Here is a 24858-nt window from a genome sequence, read left to right as displayed (position 1 = left end):
CCTTGCTTGCAACCCTGCTGGCGTCCAACAACCCCCACCACTTTTAGTTTTTTCTTCCCCATGCCCACAGATGTCCTCTTTCTGATTACCAATTCTTGACATGCTGCTCTGTAACAGAAGTAGCACTGGCAACTAGGGGCTCCTACGCTACTTTATACTGCGAGCATTTAACTATTTCACTGGCAACTGTGATGGTGTCTCCCTATCAACGTTACAACATTAGAACAGTGTGAAGTGTCAGTATTTGTTGGGCATTAATAGCCTAGCTAATGTCAAGGTAACAGGATAGCAGCAGTTGCTGGAATACTTGCCCCCATTTTTCCCCACTGTTCGGAAACACCTCCAGAAGGTCCGAAGAAAAGACGCCCTGTTATGAGGGGTAGCTTGAACAAAGCTGAACTCACGGAACAGGATGTGTGTTCCTTGACGCACGCTGTTAAAACTGTGGAGACAAAGTCAAAACAAGAAAACGTTAGAAAGCTGAACTGAAGTGAATGTTCTAGGGGAGCTGGAACAGTAGCTGTTCCACTGCAGAAAACCACTGGCAATTACAATTTCTGAAACCAAATCCCCAAAGCTTATACCCATCTGTTCTCTAGAGAGAAGACTATTTGCGAAAACCACACATTGGAACTTAATTATAGGAATTAGAGGTTTGTGAAAGTTAGATTCATTCTAAAAAATCCCAGCAAGGGGTGTCCAAGAGCCACTTATTTGAAACCAAGCCATTGGAAAATGACTAGCCAAGAGTCTGTTGTTTATCTGACCAGAAGATGCCCTTTCTTTTAGTACCATTTGAACTGCACTGCTATTCTCACCAAGGTTTTTGGTGAAGCCACAAAATAAAACAAATCCTCTTTAACAGAATCCTCAAGATTTCATTTCTAGGTTACTGAAACTTCACTGTACTAGGTGTATAAAATCTACTTCAGTTATCATGAAAACCAGATTGACACTTCACTAAAGGACATTTTGCACTAGTGCAGTTTGAAAAGAGTAGTTGGTCATTAGGATGGATAGTCAAGTTGATACGCCCATTCTTGTATTTTAGTACAATTTTCTCACATGTGAGTTGTAAGCACTTTAGGCTAACTTATTACAGAAAACGTTTGGCTTAAAAAGGTTTCTCTGAAGTGTAAGAAGCTCTCCTTTGGGCATGGCAAAGCTCAACAAGCAAGAACAATAGAAATGCAAATACAAACATTACATACGAAAAGGTATAATGACAGGGTTGCCTCAAAGATAGATTTTGTGCATTTCACTCTACATCGTTCAAGTGGCACAAAGCTTTCAAACACTCCAGAGAGATCATTAAAAACATTCACTTGGGACAGCAGCTTAGTGCTCCCCGCACAGGAGAGAATTAATGAAAAGATGCAAGTCGACTTTCATCACAGCAGAACCTCTCCATAGGTAGCATCTCCACTACAGAAAAAAAAAGAAATCCAGTGGTCAGTGTGAACCCTCTCAATCTGCAATTTTAAACCACCTCTTTAAATCTAGTTTAAATTACTTTATCCTTCATAGCACACAGAAAATGCTCTCACATTTGAAAGAGAACAATATCAGACTGAATTAAGCAAAATTAAAAAGACATGTAACAACTGGGGGGGCAACATTGTGGAGAGCAGCCAATTCAATTTTTTTTTAAAAGAATGACAATTTCTGGTTTTTAATGTCCTGGTTCTCAAAGGCAATGAGTAAATGGACTTTTTTTGTCAGGTGCTGAAAGCTAGGTGCAGAACACTCTGTCTAGCCCTCCTACCCAGAAGGAAGTGCAACCCAAAATAAGTACAATCACCTTATGATTAAGAAACACTCGTGACTCTGGAATTAGGAATAGTATTTCTGTAAATATCATGGACAAATACATTATTTCACATGTATGAAACTGTATTCATTCACCAGTGCTATGCACACCAGAAGAAAGCACAGTCATTGTCCCAGGACATTAAAGTAAATAAAATGTGCCTGATCAAAATATGCCAAAATTACAGGAAAGGGCTCCCATGGCTATCCCTGTAAGAGTATTCATTACAAAGTGCTGTAGCTCACTGCCTTAGAGTGAATGAGTTCAGAGTAAGAGAAAGTAACTTGCATAAAGTCCCACAAGATGCCTGTGACAAGGCTGGAAATAGGATTTCAGATCTTCTCATCCCAAACCACAGCCTCTAAGACTTTTTCATGCCCGATTTGCATTGTTTTGCTGATGATCTGACAGGCTGATGGAGAAGAGAGGAATATGGATGAAAAAGAAGAAACTCGGTTTAATAGGAGAAGGCAGCTTTCAGAAAGATGACACACGTAAGGGAGATGTTTAGGAAGCGAAAGAAGATGAAGGTACAATGATACAACCAAATGCACCAAATTATGTTGCTCAGAACTACAGCACATGCAATGTTTGGAAGTAGATCCTGGCACAATTGTAATAGAAAGGTCCAGACATGAAGCTAAGATACTCTTAATTCACAGCAGACAGCCCTGTTATATTATTCCTTAGTTCTAATAAGTGAAAACTGAAGTCACTTGCATTTTCAGCATGGGATGGCTCTAAACCTAGCAGGCAGAAGGGTATGATATAATTTGTTGTTGCTTACTCAGTTAAAAGAGTGGGTGGATACGTTGGAACATCAGCACACCTGGATGTGCTGAAAGCCAAGTGCCGCCAGCTAGTTGAGTAGAAGAGGTACAATATTTCTTTCATTCCTCATTTCTTACAAGAAGACTTTGTTTAACTATAACAGTGGAAGGATTTTCCCCGAGAAGTTCAAGTCTGCAAGCATGGGAGTCAGAAGTTTATAACTGTTATGCTGCATTTCAGAGACACTATTTTACAAATGTCTTAAGTTGTAAAAGTTCCACTCAAAGAAGCTGGCCCATGATGGAGCTATCCAGCCAGCAGCCCAATGGCAGATCAACAGATCTCTTCTCAGGCAGGGTCAAGATCACTACAAGAGACAGAACACTATGTTTTGAATTTTCTTTACATGGGTAGATAGGCACTACAAAAATAACTGAAAATGGGTAGATATAGATTAGATATCAGGAAAAAAAAATCTGCACAGAGAGGGAGGTGAAGCACTAGAACAGGTTGCCCAGAGAAGTTGTGGATGCCCCATCCCTGGAAGTGTTCAAGGCCAGGCTGGATGAGGCTTTGAGCAACCTGGTCTAGTGGAAGGTGTCCCTGCCCATGGCAGGGGGGTTGGAAATAGATGGTCTTTAAGGTCCCTTCCAACACAAACCTTTCCATGATTTTATGATGCCTTGTATATTGGTTTATAGAACCTGGCCACCTTTTCCTTCACAATCACCAAGAGGTGAAGTTACCATTAATTAACGTGGCAAGTAGTAACGGTCTGCAGGTAAACCTTTTGGGAAGAAAGGGAAATGGTGATGACCCAAAATTGTTGCAGGTATTCTTTTTTTAGTATGATCAACACCTTACCTAAGGTTTTATATTCATGCAAACAGATGTATTGTCCAGTTCCTTCTGAATGCCAAAATAAAACAATCTGCAGACTCAGGGGAACGGCTTCAGTAAGCAAGATACGAACAGCAAAGCAACAAACTTCACTCAAACATTCTCAGCAGGTTTACCAGCTGCTGAGATGCTTCCCTTAGGATTGCTCAGCCCTGCCTCTCACTGAACAACATATACTCCTAGCAAAGTTAGGTGGCCAGAGCTTATCAGCACGTTTGCAGGAGAAACACTTATGAACAAACTATCTCAACAAGGTATGGTTTCTCTGCAATCATTTAGAAATGGGTTTGTGAACCCAGAAGCAGGGAAAATACTTTTTCACTGCTCTGGTTAACTTCTCCCTTCCCTGTTTTAGGCATTTAGTGCAGCCATCTGCTAGAGATTCTTTAACTAGAAAGCTTTCAACAACTCTGCCAGTGTCCAAACATCCTATTGCAGACCTAATGGTTGCCTCAGCCCTCTACATTACCAATAAAAGCAGTATGCAAAATAGAACATTAACAAAAGTTACTGATTACCTGATTTTGTCTAGCTGAAGCTGAGACTAGAAACTGAACTGAATGTCCATTAGCTAGCACCAGTCCACTGCAAACACACATATTTCACACAAGAATTGTTCTGCAACTGTATACTCCATTAACAAAACAGCTTTTCCCATTCCCTTGTGAGAAAATTTTGGAGAAAGGTGAGAGAAAAATAAAGCAAGGTTCTTGCTCCAAGGGAAGGTCTAAAGAAACTTTTGCAGTAGGGACTGCAAGGTGCTTACTTTTTCACTCCTTTCCTTCACATGCCCCAGAGCAGCCAAACCACAGAACAATCTCTTCCAACGCCACTGCTCAGAAAGCTGCATCTTGCAGCACACCCAGTCTACGCTTCTGGGATGGCATGTGCAGGTGAGAGGAAGAAAATAACATTTTGGGAAGAGGCTGTGACAAAACAGCCCCAGCTCTCAGAAATGGCTAAGCTGGGAACTCTAGCACTCAGGTGCTGCTTCTCTGAGCAGAGCTGCTTCAAGAACGGCTTTATTTTTTGTGCAATTACATTTCGGCAACTTGCCAGAGTTCAGAAACTTTCAAGCACTCTTAGACAATCTATTTAGAAGCCCAAAGGTTTGAAAAGTCCCAGGATGCTATGGTAACATCCCAACTGAAACCCACTACAGCAGTTAGCCTCTGCCTGCTAAACTCGAGCAAAGCCAAATATGCACAATGCCAAGGGAGCCCCAAGTCCCCGTGAAGGACAGAAGAGCTTTTCAGGACCTTGCTGTTCCCCCAGCAGGTGCCACCTCTGGTTACCATGCTAAGAGCTGAATGAGTTCACAGGACCCTTCCTCTACTAAATAGTAAACAAGGATCAAGGACCATTTTTCCTTAACGTATACCATTACTGCTTTAATTTTCCACCAAGAACATGACGAAGGAAGAAAAACTTACTTTGAAGGCTTATGCTGCCTCTCCAGTGAGAAAAATTCCCCCCCACACACTATTTTTTCTTCCCAGTTACACAGGTGTCTAAGTCATTAAAATAGAACTGTCTTAAGTGAAAATAAGTTACTCTCAAATGCAAGGTCGGCATCAGAGGCTATGTCTCGACTTAAACAACTGTAGACAGAAACTGTGCAGAGGACCTAATGTTAAGATTATGGGTATCTCAAGGTTCGTTTGTTCTTGAAACACGCTCTGGACTAGCTCTAGTCTGGTCCCATGGGCTGAACGCTCATTTGCAGTTGGAACACATCTTCCCATTTAGTTTCATCTGAAAAGAACCCAGGTCACAAGCTCTGAGACGGCTTGGTGATGTGAACCAAAGCACAATAAGTAGGGATAATCAGGAGTATTAGGATTAGAGACTGTGGTACAATGGGTAACAACAACAACAAAAAAATAGCTCTAGCAATAGAAAATGCTGAAATTCAAAAGGGTTTAAAACCCAGGCAATTTCTGTTGTTAAATAACTCATCCACACACTAAGCATCCCCAAGGGACTAATCACACTTACCCCAAGGCTATGCTCTGCAATAACAGAGCATAGCCTTGCCTGGAACGAGCCCTGAGAGGGAACACTTAGAGCTGTGGGCACCACTGGGAAACAAGAAAAATATTGCCAGTTTCACTGCTGAGATGAATAAATTACTACCACGTGAGCACAGCTTAATTTAAGATCATTCTATTCTTCAGCTATTGGTTTAAATGTACTACACCACTTGCAATATTAAGACCAATTAATGGATTGTTTCTTTAGCTATTCCTCTTGGAAGGTAGCATAGGAGCATTAGCATTCCTCAATTCAAAGCTATAGTACCAAGTGCTTTTTAAAAGTCCACAGATATTAACATTTGGGACAATGAAGTCAGCCTCAAGGAAATCACCATTTTCCTCTAATGAAATTAGCAGTGCTTTTTAGGCACTTCCTCTGAAATGTGTTAGCAGTGTTAAGACGAAACAGATGCTGGACATTATTCCTGATGACTGGCTTTAAGGAAAAATCCTTTTTTAACAACCAGGCAGATAGGAAATCATTAACACTCTTAATATTTTGGCAAGACTGGGTGATGTAACACTGCAAACACAGAGACTGGACTTTTGGAGATCCTTTCTGTCTCACCCACTCAAATTTGTTTCAGCTGAAGGGTGTGGAAAGAGGGAAAAGAGTGACACAAATTTTAATTATTTGTTTTCAAGCTTCTTGGTATAGGCTCAGGAATCTGTGCATTCATGGCAGAGTTAATGCAGGTGGTACAGAGATTATCCCAAGCACTGTTTGAAAGGAAATGAACCACAGCACCTGTGACACAGCTCAGAGTAGGCTGCCAACGAGCTTTCTTATGTTGCTTTGTAGCAAATCAAACCCTCTGAGACCAGTCTACAGATTCTGGAGAAGGAAAGGATTAAAGGAGTTGCTGTGCTACTCTTTATTACCCGGAATCCCTTTATCTTTTTTAGAGTTCCTCTCCCTTGATTTTTCCTATGCTAGGTCAGTAATTTAACACCTTGAAGTTTTCAAATCAAAAGCTAAAATGACCTCACTGTGTTGAATTATTAGCCCAGGATTAAGAAAGAAAAAAAAAAAAAAAAGGCAAACGAGGGGGGAGAATCTCTAAAAACAGAGGCCTTTTGATCAGAGCTGCATCCTGCAGTTTGCTGTAACTCAAGCTGGCCATTCTTACATAGTAGGAATTAAGGACTCCCACTGCCAGGCAGGGCCCTATTAAAGCACAATAGCGGTTTGAAAAGGGTAAGCAAGCTGATATGGATATAATAGGCCACATATTGGGGCCCCTTTCTACTCTGAAATAAAGCTGCTTCTTAGAGTTATGAGCTGGGAAACCTAGTATTCAGGAAGATGGGAAAGGGCATACTGTGGAAGATGGTAAATAGCCCTGAAGAAACCCTCCAAGGTGCTTGAGGGAGAAGTAAAGAAGCCTTCAGAGATAAGCATCAATCACTCAGGACTAGCTCTGTTAGTCTGATCAGGTGCTATGTCAGACCACATGGTGTTTCAGTGAGCCTGGAAAGGTCTTGCTGGTATAAACAGAGATTTAGTTTTTATAGTGAAACCAGCAAGATGCACACCAGAGACAGCCGCACAAATACCATTATAAGTAGTTTCATGGAGATCATTGCAACCTGCTACCCAGCTTCCCTCAAAAACTCTTGTCCTTTTCCCCTCAAACCTAAAATAAATAAATAGGGGAAAAAAAATCCAGAATTATAACTACACAAAGAAAGCTGCTAACTCTCCAGCTAATGTATTTAGTATTTGCTCAACTGGGTCCATTTAGTTATCTTAGGGCAAGAAGGAAACTCCTTACTGAACTGCTCTATAACCTTCTATATGCTGAGGATACGGGAGATTCAAGTGCTCAATAAGCTTTGTTAGCATACAGCCATGATCTCCATTCTCTGACCTTCTTTACTAACCAACAGATGAATTTTTGCCCTCCCTGTCACACTGTGGAATTCATTCACCAGCTGCAAGATGCTACAGAAACCATGCAGTGACCCTGTGGTGAGGATGGCACAAAAAAGAGAAACACTATTAAAAAATACAAGCAACACAAGGAGGTGTTCAGATTTCCTCTAGTCTACCAACAACTTTGGAAGGACTTATGGAATTGAAATCGGTTGGAGATGGATTTTGATACCAACATGTCAATGTCCACTGAAGGAGGAGTATGAATTTGAAAAATATTGAATAACTGCACCCATATTGTACAGCTGAGATTAAAGCGTAATGCCAAGGGAAAGCAAACTGGTTTCTCAGAAAGTTGAGGCCAAAGGAGAAGCACGAGTAAGGGCCTTCTTGCTCCATTCTGCATACAGTCTCCTGTATCTCTTGTAAGACAGTTCCATGTTTTATAAATTAGACTTTTAATTATTTTAAAAGTAGCAGCACAATCACGTTGCAACTGCAATGATCCAGGAACTACTGAAAAAGAGCTTAATGACTGTTCCAAAGAGATTCAATACTGGTGCCATGCACGCAGCTCCCATATTTGCTCTTGTCAGTCTTGGTTTGACTACAGAATTTCAGAAGAAAAATAATTCACAACTAATGCTCTCACCTATTCAGTTGCCTTGGCAAGAACTATAACACATCAAAGACTGAGCAGCTTCCAGTATTTCCATCATGGCAACAAATGAACCTTGCCAAAATTCCTTAATATAGATGAAGCTTCATCATTTGACATTAATACTAACTCTGCATTTAGAGATTGCTTAGCTAAACCACTTTGTGCTCAGTACAACTGCTTGGCTACAGTGTTGACCAGCTACAGTGTGTCTGATTTATTTGAGGATAGGCAATAGGACTAATTTTGCAGGGCATGACGTTACTGCAAGTCTCTAACACTAATGTATTCTGGAATCTGTGTAGTTTCAACGCTACACAGCATAGAAAGTGTTCAGGTTCTCTGGAGACATCCAGATTTCTAGAAACCAGACTTTTTTTTTTTTTTTTTTAAAGAAAAGGAAGATCAAGTTTTCAAAAAAAGCATTTTTCAGGCAAGCTACAAGACTTCCACTGGTTTGCTATTCATGGGGATGCAGAGACAGTTAAGGGATTTTATCCTGTAAAGCATAAGGAATCCTATTATGGGATCTTATCACATCCTATTGCTGCAGGCATTTGCTGATTTTTACAGCTTAGCATATCCAATTTAGAAGAAATTTTACATTTGTTGCCCTTGTCCACATTGCAACACAAGTATTCTTAGCAAGGCCATTAGAAATGATCAAGATTTTCTGTGACACAACATTTTACAGCCTGAGAATAAATACAAAACTCCTTACAACACCACAAAACAAACAAACACCACTTCCCCCCCCCCCCCCCCCCCGCCAACCCCCAATCTCAAATCTGATCCATCTTCTCTTAAAGATCTGTCTGAGAAAAATTAAGTGTTCCTCAAACTTGCACTACTTCATCCAATTTAATACAAAGTCTTATAAGCTTAGATAGAAGGAAGCAAAAAACTCCTCGGAAACTCATCTCCCATGCACACGTATTAGACTAGAAACACCCTAAATGCTTCATTAAAACCAAAACTAAATCATATGAGTTAACAATACAGAGAAAGGTGTAGTTATTCATAGAATCATAGAATGGTTTGGGTTGGAAGGGACCTCAAAGACCATCTAGCTCCAACCCCCCTGCCACAGGCAGGGACACCTTCCACTAGACCAGGTTGCTCAAAGCCTCATCCAGCCTGGCCTTGAACACTGCCAGGGATAGGGCATCCACAGCTTCTCTGGGCAACCTGTTCCAGTGCCTCACCACCCTGTTATTGGTGAGGCTATCATGTATTCAACAGCGGTTCTCTTACAGCTTGAGACATCAAAAACTTTATTGGCGGAAACAGTACATTCCAGAAAAAACTCCTAACAGCAAAGAATAAACTATGCCTTGTAATTCTTAAAAACAAACAAACAAACAAACAATCCCCAAAACTGCATAAAAAAGGAAAAAATACCAACGGGTACCAAACTTCCCATGTTATTATGTTTTTCCAAAGCTGCTATTCTCTAGCGCTACTTCTCTACTGAATTCTAGGTGCCAATTTCACATTACTAAAAGTTTTCTTCAAAACATTTACAGAAGCTGCAGGAAATTCAGTCCTTACAGCATGTGACCAAGCATGAAGAGAGATTATTCCTTTATACACACACTGCAGATTGTATGCAAAAGACTGTAAATACTCCCACTACATCTGTTGTAGATGTCACTATTTATCTTTCTCATTTTTTCGTATATATTCCAACACAGTGACTCAGCAAGCACAGCTGAGCTGATTTACAGAGTGATGGAGAAAGATGTTCATCAAACAGTGATCTCTGCACTGATTGTCTATTTTGCCTCAGGGTGAGCTCTACCACAGACCTTTCCTCGGTGGAAGAGGGAAAATGTAAGACTGCCACACTTCACCATTTCTGACTTGAGGGCCCTTTCACTTCTGCAAGAATAAACTAAAGCAGAGCAGAGGTTTGTGATCAGAAGTGCAAGAACAGGGATAAGGAAGTAACTAGCCAATACCACAGATACTAAAACCAAGCAGACTGATGTAGAAAATAAAATTAAACAAAAGACCATGTGGTGCCCCAAAAAGGATATGATGAACACTATAAAATACTCAACTGATTAAATGAGTTAAGGAGAAATAACTACAAAGAACAAACATACAGGAGGCTTCTAAATGATTTTCTTAGGAATAGCAATGACTTGCGTATCTACTTTGTTGCACTGCCAAATGCAAACAGTGAGATGGACTGGGGAGTAGGAAACCTGTATTACAAATGCACATAACAAAAAAACCCCACTGCTTCTCTATTAGCTTCTAATCAAGATCAAAGTGATCAATTTTCAGCGAACTGTAGGATTTTGTCCTTTTCCCTCTCTCCTTAAATTATCCAGACTTGTTTCAAGAATTAATTTACACATTTGAAGTGTGTCACAAAAGATCATGTATACATGTCCCAATTTGTACAAGTAACATTAACAACTATAACGAAAAGCAATAACAAAATTGGAAACAAACATAATTATGCTAGAGTTATGAACTAGAACTGGACAGATGATAGTACATTCAATTCTAGCCCAGAGAAACAGCACCAACACTGTTAACTCAGACACATATTGTTTTGATACTTCCACTATTTGTTACGTTTCTGAATCTTGGCTTTTAGAAAATTTCAAATATCTGGTTTTCAGTTTTATTAGCTATCAACGCTGCCCATATACAGTTAGCCTTAACCATCATTAAAGGAAGCTCAACTTCATGGCAGATGTGTTGCATTTCAACATTCAAGGCTGTAAGAACGAATATGAATATACTTGACTACAAAACGTCTCCATAAGGTAGCCAGACCACTTCTGCTGCAACTATTGGGACAAAGACCCCAAATAAATATGTAATTTCCATAATGTAAAGCAACAGGCAAGAAGTGGGTAAACACTGCACTGTTACACCACTGAATACATACTATAAGGACTATAATCTGACCACACTGTATATAAATCACAGAATGGTTTGAGTTGGAAGGGACCTTAAAGACCATCTAGTTCCAACCCCCCTTACATGGGCAGGGACACCTTCCACTAGACCAGGTTGCTCAAAGCCTCGTCCAGCCTGGCCTTGAACACTGCCAGGGCTGGGGCATCCACAACACATCTGGGCAACCTGTTCCAGTGCCTCACCGCCACCTCTGTGAAGAACAACTTCCTGATATCCAATCTAAATCTCCCAACTTCCAGTTTAAACCCAGTACCCCTTGTCCGGTCACTACAGGCCCTCGTAAAAAGGCCCCCCCCAGCTTCCTTGTAGGCCCCTTCAGGTACTGGAAGGTGCTTTAAGGTCTCCCTGGAGCCTTCTTTTCTCCAGGCTGAACAAGCCCAACTCTCTCAGCCTGTCCCCATAGCCGAGGTGCTCCAGCCCTCTGCGCATCTTCGTGGCCTCCTCTGGGCTTGCTCCAATTGGTAATAAAAATTGTGATTGCTTCTGCTCAACTAACAAGAGCACAGTGCAGCTCAAGCCAGTGTATAAATGAGTGAAGAGTTATCTACAGACAACTACCCTGTGCTGACAAGGTGTTGATATCGAGTGCTAACATTCATATGCTACGGCAAGTTCGCTAGATTTTTCTGTCACCAAAGCAGTATTATCAATTTCCTGACTGGAGTATATTATCACACACAACACACAGTAAGTGTTGTCTTTCATGTTCAATTCCATGTTGCTCATTCAGCTACAAGCCTTCAGAGTTTGTCTTGCTAACCAAAAAGTTTCTTTACTTTCCCCCCCTTCACGCATTTCTTTCCAAGGGCTTGGATTCATCTCAGTATCCACTCACCTATAAGATTCTCAAGCATGTGGGAAGAAAACAATTTTCTAATATATTGGCAACACATACAAACTACAGTGGGAATCAGTGTGTTATTCCCATTAATATATGCATTTTTTCCAGCTGTTGAGTAAACAGCAGTCATCCCAATCAGCATATTTGTCAGGCTAGGACTTGTTGCAATGTTTGTTACAAAGAAACAACTCTGGGAAAATCAGGAATTCACAGAACCTGCCTGTCAGATGAAGATACCAAAGCCGTTTCTGCTGTCAAGCAATTCTCTAATAAAAACATCATGCTTCAGGTGGTAGATCTACTGGTTCCAGACAAAATTCACATAATTTTAAACAACAAATAAACCAAGTTATCCATACCCCAAAAATTCTCCATACCTCTCACACAAAACACATACCTCACGCAGAGTAGACAGGGGGTACTGAAATCCCATTTCTAATATGGGTTAGAGAAACAGATTACAAGGAAGAGCCTTTCCCATTCTGACAACTTTCCCCTGTAGAGGTAAGACTGGAAGGCAACAATTGGACTTCAACAGAAAGGCTTTGTGTCCATTAGCAACACTCTTAAGTGGAGAAATATGCAACTATTATAGGTTCCCCGGAAAGATTCATCAACAAATTCAGTCCTGCAAATCCATCTAGGCTGTGGAGAGAGGCTTTGAAAATGTCTCTCTCATAGCAACTCATTCATGTTAGCTGCAAAATCTACTCCTCTGAGCTTCTGGCATGAGCGCTGAGACTGAGCGCATATATTCATTCTCTTTCCACTGGTAGCTGAAGAGCAAAGGCAGACAGCACTCTTACGCAGTGCCCTAGGGATCAAAGAATCCCAAGTAAGAGCCTGTCAGGAACAATCAAGCACATTATCCCAGCTGAGATTTTCAGCCCAAAGGGCTGCTTCACAGCTAGGTCACTGCCAGCAGCAGCTTCACGTCGATCGCAAGGCTCAGTGCAGTCCTGCACTGAGCATGGTAATTTTATCTTCTCTCCAGAGCAGAAGACATGTAGGTATCCTGAGAGTATCTGAGGAACACATTAAATATTATTTTTGCAATTGCACACAGGATTCTATCAGACAGAATGTCAACATTTTCTGTAAGAACCTGAAAGTATTGTTACCTGCCAGAGGCTATGGAGTTGCTCAAAACCAATACACATGGAACTAACACTAAAAAAACCCAACCACCAACACCCCTTCCCCAAAGATTCATACTGAGAAATTCTAATGAATGGCTCCATCTCTCAGAAAGGGAATCCAGCACAACCTGTTAAAGCCCTAAGGACCTTCTCACTCCTATTTTTGCTGTTTATACTACAATTGTATAAAGCACAGAGACAACATTCTACAATGCTAGATGCTGTAAAGTACATGCAGTACAATGTCATTTCTGTACTGAAGAGCTTACACTATCCTTGCAAACAAGACAGAACAAGTTACTGTGAAAAGGTGAAAGATGCAGAGCAGACGACAGCAAGATGATGCTGATGACAAAGGCTACATACACAGGTGAAAAAAAAATATTGATGGCTGCAAACTAGCTCTAAGAATCTCCCCTCTTTATAAGCAGATAATTCAGCTTATTTCCAGTTGCCAATTAAAGTTGTCTTCAGTGAGTGGCTTATTTCTCAGGGGCACCCCATCTGTCCTGTTCCTGGCCCTTCCCTCTCCACTCCCCCCAAGGGTACTGAAACCATTTTAAAGAAGAGGACATTGTTTACAGCTTTAGGTAATGCTGTATAGCAGCACAGGACTGAACAAGCCAAAAGTTTTACCGATATCAAAGCCTGTATCACTGCTATTGCCGGAGAAAGCCAAGAGAGACGTATCTCATTTGTCCCTAAGGAATGAGTTGAACAAATTGTTCCAGCCAATTCAGGCAGCAAGAGAAAATGAGGTACTTTCATTGCTAGAAGTTGATACTTCTCACCGTGATAACATCTTCCCATCCAAGAATCTTGAACTATATAGCACTGTCAGTCCTGTTACTCTGAATAAAGCAAATGTTCTTTTGTGTAAAAAAGGGCACTACACAGCGCAGACCTGGTATTTTGAATTGCCAGGCACACAACAGAAGCAGCATCCGACCTCCAATCCCCCCAGACAGACATCACAGACACCTCCTCAGATAAATACTATCAAACTGTCACACAAGATCCAGCAAGGGCACTTCAAGTTAGAGCCAGCAGAAATACCCTTTACAGAAAAAGGGGATCTCAGACATCAGTTTGCAGAGCCCAGTGGAAGTAGTGCTGAGTCTGCAACCTAAAAGCAAGATGTCTTTCTCAGTCATGCTCCAGCTGATAGGTGGTCAGGAAGACATTTCACCAGAAAAAAAAGAAAACAAAGAGTGCTTTGGGAGAAGAACATAGACAAAAAATTGCCTTTTCTTGTGTATCCAGTTCACTTGTGTGGTTTCTCAAACTAAGAGACTCAAACAAACTCTTCTAACAAAGAGTTAGCTCAAAAGAAAAGTAAAAATTACTAGTACGAAGGCTCTTGGTCAATTTTGGGGTTTTTTTTGCTGCTTCTTCCAGCCAAAATAAAAAAAGCCACACAGACTCCCTTTAAGATCCCAAAAACTATAAAGTGGGATACTATGACATTCCCCCTGCGTGATCAAATGCATTAGCATGGGGGCCCTGTTTTTCTTCAGTACAGGAAGGATCAAGAAAACAGGATGATAAATAATGTATAGGAAGAACATGTCCCTTTAAGATATGTTGGCACAGAAGTTAGGCTGGAAGAAGAAAAGTAGCATTAGTGTGTAATTACACAGAGAGCTTTCAAGAGTCTGTATTTCATGGAGATTCAAAAGCAGAGCAGAGATTTCTTGGGTTTGTAATGAACAAATACCAGTAGCATTTCAGCATATCTATAAAATCAAGACTACTCCTGAGAGAGGCATAATCTTACTCATTTAGCAAAAAGATGTGGATTAATTGGCAGAAGGGTGATTGATCCCTAGTCCTATAAGTGTCAGGAGCGAATCAGATGAGGGGAGCCTCAAGGAACTCCCAAGATTGAAAGCAGATGTCCACATGACTGGGACAAACGAACAATGGAAAAAAGTGGGAGAAAAAAATATCCTTGAGGACTAAAAATATTCTGGAAGAAGAACTGTAGAGATGAAGGTCAGCCCTCTGCAGTCAGCAATCCCAGTACTAGGCTGTGAATAGCTATGGAATACATACCAAATTTCATTTACTAGGAACAATCATTGCAAGCAAAACACTGCTTTATCCATACAGAGCTACATGACCACATAGTTTTCAGCTTTGATTTCACTCAGGTAAGCTAAACCCCAACAAAATTTCCTTAATTACCCATAAAAATAGTTGTCGTAGCTGGCAAAAAGATTTGAAGTGACTCACGGTGAGGTGGGGAATTGCAGTACATGATGGAAAGGCCATGATTTCTCTTTAGTGGTGAATCCAGCAAGAGAGGTTCACGGAACACCACTCTATTGTACTGAAAAGAGTGCTCTCTGAGAAGAGTTTGTAGAATATCTAACACCCAACCTTGACACACTAACTTCATTATTCTGAAAATTTACAAAAGTCATCATTTTATCCCCTACACACTTAAAATTAGAGAACAAGCCCAGGGTTTAAGAGCTAGCAGGTAGACCCAGGCAGGTGACTATTCTTTTTTTTTTTAAGTGAGCATAAATAGGGAAAGCACAATGTGAAAAACTGGACACCCTAATACAAAGTCCCTTCATCTCAAATCATAGAATCACAGAACGGTTTGGGTTGGAAGGGACCTTAAAGACCATCTAGTTCCAACCCCCTGCCATGGGAAGGGACACCTTCCACTAGACCAGGTTGCTCAAAGCCTCATCCAGCCTGGCCTTGAACCCTTCCAGGGATGGGGCATCCACAGCTTCTCTGGGCAGCCTGTTCCAGTGCCTTACCACCTTCTCCATGAAGAATTTTCTCTGATATCCAATCTTAATCTACCTTCTTTCAATTTAAACTTGTTACTCCTTGTCCTGTCACTACATGGTAATTAAACGGAAATCGCACTACAAATCATTGCAGCATATTTGAAAATATGCACATGCAAATCTCTCACTTAGAATAACCTGGGACAAGGAAAACACTGGGAGAGTCCACACAAACCTTCCGGAATCTCACAAGTTATCTTTGAGTTCGAAGATACTGAGATTAAAGATAAATATCAAGATCAGGCTTATCTGCTTGGCAGAGCAATACAAAGCCAGTGTAGACTCCAAAGCACAGCCTGAACAAATGTTGACAGTTGCGTGGATGAACAGAAATCTGTGGGGCAGTGAGGACTCACCACTAAGCCCTGGAAGCCAGAACACACAACACTTTCATAATAGGAAACTTTGTATTCTGAGTCCACCTACACCCACACTGCCAATCATTTATTCTCCACTTTAAATAAAGAATCCCACATTTCAAACCTGAAGACTTTCACAGCTCTCAAAATTACTAAGCCTGTTCGTCCTTTGGTACAGGGACACAGCATGATCTGCTAAACTCCAGACACAACATAAAAGAGAGTGACTAGTTCTATATTACTCACAGGAAAAACAAGCATGCGGCTTTTCTTATCTTTCAAGAAATTGGAAGCTCCACAGAACACTCAGTGTGAATAAAAAGCCATTGTAGAAATTCAAATTTTACTTTGAAAATAAATGGGAAAAATATCTGCAGCACCTAAGTCAATCACAGGGTTGTGCTCTGTGGTGACAGCTTTGTTTGTTACAATAATCTTGAATTACTATTTATTCTTTTAAAGGTAGAAGCAGAATAGGAAGAGAAAAGAAGGCGGTTATGTCCTGATGAAGAAATGCTATAGAGAAGCAATGTGAGCAGTTCCAAAAAGAGTGGCAGACCTCTTTGCTCACCCATTAATTTTTTAAGTACATATGATCAGAAGTTTAGAAAAGGCCCTGAGGTGTCAGCATGAAGCAGGTGCAAACCCGATCCAATCTGGAGAGATACCTGCATGACTATTTCTCTGGGGTATTTCAGAGCCACCTTGTCTTCAACCCTGGTAAAGAAATCCTGTTGACGGGGGGAGGTCATTGTAGTCACGCTCTTTATCTTTCTTAAGCCCTTGTTTACTGACTGTTCTCTGTTCAGCTGACTAATCTCATCATAACTTCCTGTGGAAAGTCACCCATATCAGATGGAGTATCACGATTCCCACTCACATCAAGTGCGCAGATTGTACCTTCATGTGACCCCAATACCTGCTCTCAGTGATTAATTCTCCGCAACCCGCACTTACTAGTGATGACTGCAACTCGCTCAGAACATGGAAGTACACTGTTCATCGGTCTGTACAGTAAGAGTTTCATTTCTGATACTATGGATTTTTTTAACTTTGCTAGTCTACAAAGAGGGAATAAATTTTGAGAGTTTAAGCTACTTGATATTGTTATTGATATATTTTGTTGTGGTTTATAAATCTCCTTATAAAATCCATGTAGTACCAAGTATTATTTGCTCCTAAAATAGATTTGAGGTCTTTTAAAAGTCCATATTCATTCTCGTTACACTAAGCTACAGAGAAAGGTTAACAGTAAAACTAAGCAGCCTTGATAAGCTCTTTGATTATTCTAGTAAAACTGCCTTTATACTGTTTTGTATGGATCTTCCAGATTTTGCAACACGGGTGATTCACGCCAAGTGAAAGTTGGAAATACCTTGCTGAGAGCAAGAGATAAGAAGTACTACCAAGAAACCGTATTTTCTTGCTACAATGCCATCTACTCAAAAGATCTGTTATATAAACAGATGTAGCAAGATGGCCTGTATCTTACCTCATCTGCCTAGATGGTCAAAACCATACTAGTCTTGAACTACTTGTTACGCTATCTCAAAAAAACCCAAACCAACCAACTAAACAAAAAGGTTTAGGAATTTCCCCTCAGACTTGCTGCAGTATTTCTCTTTGTTACTCATTTACCAGCGAGAATCTCAGTTGTTTAAAAGTTGAAAATGTTCATGGGGCAAGAAAATATAATGCAGGTTGTTCAATCAGTCAAACTGGCAAGTTAGACCTTATTTGGAGGTTAGATGGAGACTGATGTGCAGAACAAAACAAAAACAAAACCACAAAAAAAAAAAAAGAAGTGTGGTCAACTGAGAAAGCAAGCTTCTCCTATGCTTTGAGGTTCTCTTGCACCGCTGTAGTATGGAGATTGTGAAACGCTCTGCACACTGATTTGCCTTGGAAACAGGTAACAGTAAAGGAAGCAAGCAAGAAAAAAATTTCAAATGGGCATCAAAGACAGAAACATAACTACTGCAAGTACTATCATTACCAACAGATTTTAATGAAGCTGCCTGCAAGAGTTTTAGACATTGTGCAAGACATCATCAAGTTGGCAAAACATACAGCAACTGGATGAGTCAACATCAACCAAACTGAAGACAAACACACAGCTTTTCCCCCCTCAAAAAATCTTTCCAAATTAGTAACATGAGATTATCTGTGCTAATTATTATGTTGAAGGACCTATGCAGGTTATAAGGAAGGAAGAGGCATTCCATTAAAGCATTCAACAGGACAAGAATCACAAAAGGAGAATAAACAGTTCAGATTCTTACTCAGAAAAAGGAAGAATGAGTGCTGCTGAAAACAGCAGCAGTCTCCGCTTTTGATACCAACAGCACTGATTAAAGCAAGCAGAATTTGGTTTTCTGTATACTTTTAAAAGCTCTGTTCCATAAAGTGACTGCTCCATGTGAGTGTTGGCAATAGAAGAGGTACTGAACTGTACAAAACCCAGGCACATTTCTGAAACATGCTCAGGCAGCCCTTGGCTAACCCAGTGAAATCCAGCATTCACAACATAATCAGCATGTGTTCAGCTCCATTCTCCATGTACCCTGCCTGTTTCCAAAAGCCCCCCTTCAGGCTGGCCCTATTGGCAGCGTCCTGATGTACTTACTATTCAGTGAAGAACCTGGCAATGCCATACTGACTAATATCTTCTCTGTTCTCCAGCAGCTGGCTCACTGCATCCTCCATGTACGTGAGGACATGTCTTTGAGCTGCAAATAAAAGACAGTAAGAGACAGAAATTAGAATAACAGAGTTACAGAGTTGTGAACAGTGATCCTTTTTTTTTAAAATCCCCTGAAATTCTGAAAGCAAAGGAAGAGGAGAAGGATTTGTGAGACTGCCGTGCTGGAAAAACCATAGAATCACAGAATGGTTTGGGTTGGAAGGGCCCCTACAGAACATCTATTCCCAACCCCCCTGCCATGGGCAGGGACACCTTCCACTAGACCAGGTTGCTCAAAGCCTCATCCAGCCTGGCCTTGAAGACAGCCAGGGATGGGGCATCCACAGCTTCTCTGGGCAACCTGTTCCAGTGCCTCACCACCCTCTCCATGAAGAACTTCTTCCTGATGTCCAATCTAACTCCCCCCACTTTCAATTTAAACCCATTACCCCTTGTCCTGTCACTACAGGCCCTTGTAAAATGCTTACTCAAGAGGAGCTCCTGATCTCTGTTCTGAGTCACAGCCATCTTTCCTATACAAATTGTCAATACTGTATTCACGAGGCTGTTGCAGAGCTTTAGTTGTTCCCTGCCCTTCCCTCCTTACCTAAGCCAAGTAGCTCTAAGGCTGTTCTATGATTTCCCCCCGCCCCCCCCCAAAGGTGCAAATAAAAGTACATCTGTTTCCATGAAAACATCAGTGAATGTTCTTGGAGTGGCAGGTGGGGAACAGGTCTCAATGCCAAGAGAGATTTATACTGCTCAACAGGCAGGCTCAAATAACTGCCTAAACCAAACATAAGGAAATCTCAGAAGTGGTAGATCTACCATACCCAACCACAGAATGCCACTCACTTGTAAGATTCCTAAGTAAAGATAGTTTGGTACAACACAGACCATTTTGCTGCTTCTACAGGGGACAGACTCCATACAAATCAAGTATTTGCCAGGGAGGAAGAAGCACAGATTTGCCACTGAGCCCGTTTGATGTTTTTGGCTAGAAACCAAGTTGGAGCAACAAAGAGCTGAGTCTGGGGTGATGCGCCAGCTACCAAGCAGTAGACTTTCCAAACCTACAAGTTCAACAATCAGAAGGCAAGTCACAACGAACCCAGGAAAATCATTCCTAACCTGGAAAGCACACAAACCCTGTTCCCAAAGCACACACCTCCATCCTAAACACGTACGCTACTGCAACTTTGCAAGTAGTGTCGTGTCCTAAAAAGAGGAGAAACCCCTTGGGGGATATAGGAAAGGCAAAGGCTGTTCTTCCTTCTTGACAATCTGCTCCAGACTTGGCAGCATCATACTCTCACCAGCAACTGGCCAACGTCAGATCCACATCAATATTCTTCAGTCCATTTTAATTTGTGCTTAATATCCTGGTAAGCATGAAGCCTGCGCCACTTGATACACAGCATGGAAGCCCCTTTCATCTTAGTGTGGGGCAGGTGGACTTCAAGAGAGGCCCGGAAATGATTATTCCCGGTGGATACAGTGATTAAAACCATGTATGAACATTGATTGCTATCAGGGGATTTCTCTGCCTAGAACACTTTTCAGGACAATGGTGAAATTGGTTAAGCACACCCTGGAAAATACCTTGCAGCTGATAGCAAAATGGTGAGCCAAAGGTTCAAAGATATTATCTGGCACTAAAAGACACAGGGCGTAGCTTTATTTAATTATTTTAATGTACAGGAATAAATTTAATTTATGTGAGTGATTAAAGAAAAATAGCTCTGCGCACCTGTGTCCCCTGAGGGAGGAATGAGTTGTGCAGCTCAGTCACAGGCTCAAGATAACAGCAACTGGGTAACTTTATTCCAGCCCATCCTTCCTCCCTCTTCATTACGCAGCCTGTCTTGCACTCAGAAAACGTCTTCCCAGGCTCCTCTTGAGCTGTCAGCGGTACCAGGTTGAGCCAGGAAACTGTACTAGCAGACAGGCTTCCACTCATCTCAGCCTGCAATAAACTTCTGCTTAAGTGCAAAACCATTCTCAAAACTTTGTGGAGAAGCATACACTCCTTTCATAGGAGATCCCTTATCAATGAAATGTATTTTTGTTATTTTACTTCTTTAGAGTCCTTAACCTCTACCCTAACGGCCTATGGGAATAGATAAGCAGGGTCCCACAGTGTTACAGTGTGGCTGACCTCTGTAACAAATACCTTTGACTCAGCTCCTGGAGAATAAATTAACTTTCAACACAGAACTGCAGATATCTCAGTCACGCTTAAAACATACACAAATATACATGGGTCACTGTCAGATACAGTCGCTGGTAAAAGGGTATTTCTATTAAGCTTTTTGTTGCATGGCCTAAGGATCCTGGCAAAGAACCTCTCTCCCTATTTCCCAGAGGGTAGGTAGTGGTGTGGGAAGAAACCGGTGAGCAGGCAAGCTGGAAGAAAACAACACTTGCAATCCTATTGAGAAGACTCTCTCTTTTTGGCTCTTTGGCTGCTGCGCTGTTTTCCAGGTAGCCCAGTTCACACTGCCAAACCAAATTCCAGCTCTGGCTTCCTGTTCACTTGCTGCCCAGTTCCACGGAACAGTAAAAGTCATATGTTTCATAACCCAATCAACTCTACCCTACACAGAAAAGTTATAGAATAAAATTTAATTTGCAGGCAAGTTGTAGCAGGCCAGAGAGGCAAAATAAAGTGCCAGAAGTCTGGTTATAGCAAAATAACAGCTCCATAATTTATACAAATGGTACTTTCCATTACAAACACTGGAACCATAGTGGAACATTAACTATTTAAGCAAGCAGAGTTAAAAATCCATGGGGTCCTGTGCAAAAAAAAAAAAAAAGTTTCACACATTTTAACAGTCTTTGAAAATTCAGGAAGTTAATGGTGTATTGGTATACATGTTGCTCATATTTTTGAGGCTCACTTTGCAATAATAAGGCAGCACGTCCAAATCAGAACATAAAGCCCAAATACTCATGCAACTATTACAGTTGCTGTCTCTACTCATTTTCTTCCTGATAGAATTCCAGTATACTGCAGCTTCCACACAGGAGGTATTACAACAGGATATCAACCTCAGTATTTATTTATTTATGGCTTGTTTGCAACAAAGGCTCTCCTCCCTACTTCTACAAAACTTTCCAATGCAACCCGTATTTGCCAAACTCTTCCCTGAAATCCCATGCAATTGCCCTGAAGAGTAGTAAGTGTGCCTGCCACACGCATTTGCTAAGTGCTGCTTTTTGCTGTCAGATTTAAGAACTACCAGGCAGCCCTCACGGAAGGATCAGGCAGAGTAAGTTCAGAGGAGTCTTCGGGCAGCCCGTGACCTGATGTTAAGTAGATACATTTGCATATAGAATGTCTTAATTCTTATCACTAAACCACTAGCAGTGATGTTACACTTCGAGGCTCTGTCCAATCAGCAGCAATATGTACAGTACCGATCCTCCAAAACTGGCTAGTGCAACAGTCCGGAGAACGGCCTCTGGTGGTACTGTCACCTCGTCCACATACTCACACTCCACCATCACCCACACCCCCAGTGTTTAGAATGAATGCACTTCTGGCTCAGAACCAAATTCAGGGCTGAACAGCGGCTGTGCAACACAAGCATGGCCAGATCAAGTCATACAGCGCTCCTCCAGTTTACAAGTGAAAGGCAAAATGAGCATTACATCCACAGCCAATCCACAGTCCCGACGGACTTCACTACAACAGATTAGAGAACCACGTCTGATTCCATTTAGCCATAATGGTACCGAATCATTTTGCATGTATATTCAAAATAATAAAACTAATCCTTTCATAAGCCACCAAATGACTCATTTCAATCTTCTTAAGAGAACAAACAATCTGCTAATTCATAGGTTTGATTACAAATATTGTAAAAACAAGCACTGATAACTTGAAAAACCTTGAAGGAAAAGGAAAGCCTAATGCAAATACAGCTGCATGAAATAGAAGATATGCACGGAAATTCTCAAAGCCAGAAAATCAGGAGGAAAGGAAGAAATCCATGTCACCTTTAAGTAATAATATTGCACATATGGGATATTCTTATTATTAGCAGTGCTCAGGGATGGAGAGGATGAAGAACTTGGAAGTGCCACAGTACTGTCTGTGTCAGTGACATGACCTACTTCAGCACATGTTGGTCACACAATGACATTAACCATACTGGTTTTGCATATTAGTTTCCCAGTTTTACAATTCAAATGCATCTCCTTAATGCTACATTGATATAACTTCTCTTTCCAGCAAACCTGCCTTTTCTAAAGGCACGGAAGAAAAACTGAAGATCAGTATACCAGCATGATTACTAGGACATGATGCTGCCTGTCATATTGAAAACAAACGGGGGATGCAATAAAAATAGCAGCAGATGCTGAAAAGGAAAAATAAAGTGCGCCAAATTACCTGAAGAAAGAGTATGATCGGAATAAACGGGTGTTGGTAGTAGAACACGTATCACGCACCTTGCTTAAAGAAGCATCAGAACAGAGCCTTGCAGCAGAGGTAAGTCTGTATTTATTGAATTATTATCAGATCAGCTAGCTACATTATTGGTCAACTCCTCAAGAGAGATGACTTCTGGAACGTGAGCTGTCTCCCAGAACAATTTGTACTGTATGCACATAAGAGAGAGATTTTTTTTTTTTAAATTGCTGGTTGATTTCTGGCATAACTGAATAAATTGAAAAATCAGGAGTGGGAATTCCTGGATAATAAGACCAGTTTTCTTAATTATTTGCCTCTTCCTCAATTGAAGTGCCAAAAATACACACTATTTAATGCAATTAACAGTATGATTCATTTCAGTTCTCATAAATTCAAGAGCATAACAAGCTTCAATGTATTTGGAATATTTCTGGCAATTTTAATGTCTGAGAGCATATAAAGTAATAGCTAAATACTCTTTCAGAATTTAGTCTGAATCGGAGCTTAACTAAGGACACTACTGTATTACACACATTGGAAAGACGCATCTACAGTAACACAAAATCAGTTTCACGCAAACATTACCAAAACAATAATGATGCAAGAAGGGATTAGTAAGGATACAAACTGCAAGAACAAAATCACGTCAACTCTGGAAGTTTTTCCAGCATTAATGGTCTTTGAGGAGGCTCTTTTTAATCTTTTCAGATATCACTAAGGATTTAATCTCTTCAGATATCGCTAAAGAATAGCCTGAGGAAGAAGAGTATGTAAACAAAACTATCAACCTAAAAGCTAAATCACTGTACAGCTGTAGTTCCTTCCAGCTTTGACAGCTTCAGAGCGTAATTTCCTATTAACCCTCAAAAACAAACGAAAAAGACCACATCACAAAGTACAAGTAAACCTTGCCATACCAGAGAGAACAGCACGATGCGAGACGCGGTTTTACTCAGGAACACATGCTAAGTGGCCACGCAGCACAACTATACCGTATTTCGTACATTCACAGTTTCAAAACTACTTTCAACAACAACAACAAAAATTAAGTGTTTCACTTTATAGTCTTGACCATAACTGAAAACTTGTTTCAAACAATTAACTAGCATATTAGTCACAAACCACAACATTGTACTTTTCCAGTTTGCACCCCCAAGGCTGCAGACAGACTTGACTTAATTGTCCAAGTCCTTCCAGCAGACCACCTCCTGCAAGATGTCGTGCAGCTGCTAGGAATCACCACCTCGCCAATGCAAAATTGTTGAGCTGTTTATTTCTTTTTTTTAATAAATTCTGAATTTATGCAGTGTATTATTAACATTGTGCAAGTAACTCTCATTCCAGCTTGTTATAGGGCATTAGGTAGCCTCATGGTTCCCTAACTATTCATACTGAAATGCAGAAGGACTTTGCACCCTCCAGTTCTGGAACTGTACCTAGACCAGGTTAAGATTTCACCTGTTCCTTTCCAGTCAAGGTGGAAGTCCTGTGATGTTAACAGCAGGTTTGGGGATGAAACCTCCACCTTTTAGAGAAAGTACTAGACTGAGTCTAAGAAGATTCAAACTTCACTAACATTCCTACAAGCAAATTCTTACGCATCAGTGGGGAAGTC

At 40.9% G+C, this 24858-nt stretch overlaps 1 protein-coding gene across 1 annotated transcript in view; it reads right to left on the bottom strand.

Annotated features, from left to right (window-relative positions):
• LOC104506332 (chromosome unknown open reading frame, human C11orf49) overlaps positions 1-19351 on the bottom strand; it is a gene marked incomplete at its 3' end in the record, with an annotated part of 70310 nt that extends 50959 nt beyond the window's left edge. Inside the window, exons 1-3 of the mRNA XM_010147250.1 lie at positions 19312-19351; positions 18767-18869; positions 312-442 (exon numbers count right to left, since the gene is read on the bottom strand). Of these exons, the coding sequence (XP_010145552.1) occupies positions 312-442; positions 18767-18869; positions 19312-19351 (274 nt within the window). The remainder of the gene's footprint in view (positions 1-311; positions 443-18766; positions 18870-19311) is intronic.
• Between the last annotated feature and the right edge of the window lie 5507 nt (positions 19352-24858).

Source organism: Eurypyga helias, unplaced genomic scaffold, assembly GCF_000690775.1.
Source record: "Eurypyga helias isolate BGI_N326 unplaced genomic scaffold, ASM69077v1 scaffold13802, whole genome shotgun sequence".
Taxonomy (NCBI): domain Eukaryota; kingdom Metazoa; phylum Chordata; class Aves; order Eurypygiformes; family Eurypygidae; genus Eurypyga; species Eurypyga helias.
Note: the sequence above shows the minus strand (reverse complement) of the source record. Positions and strands in the feature narration are given on the sequence as shown.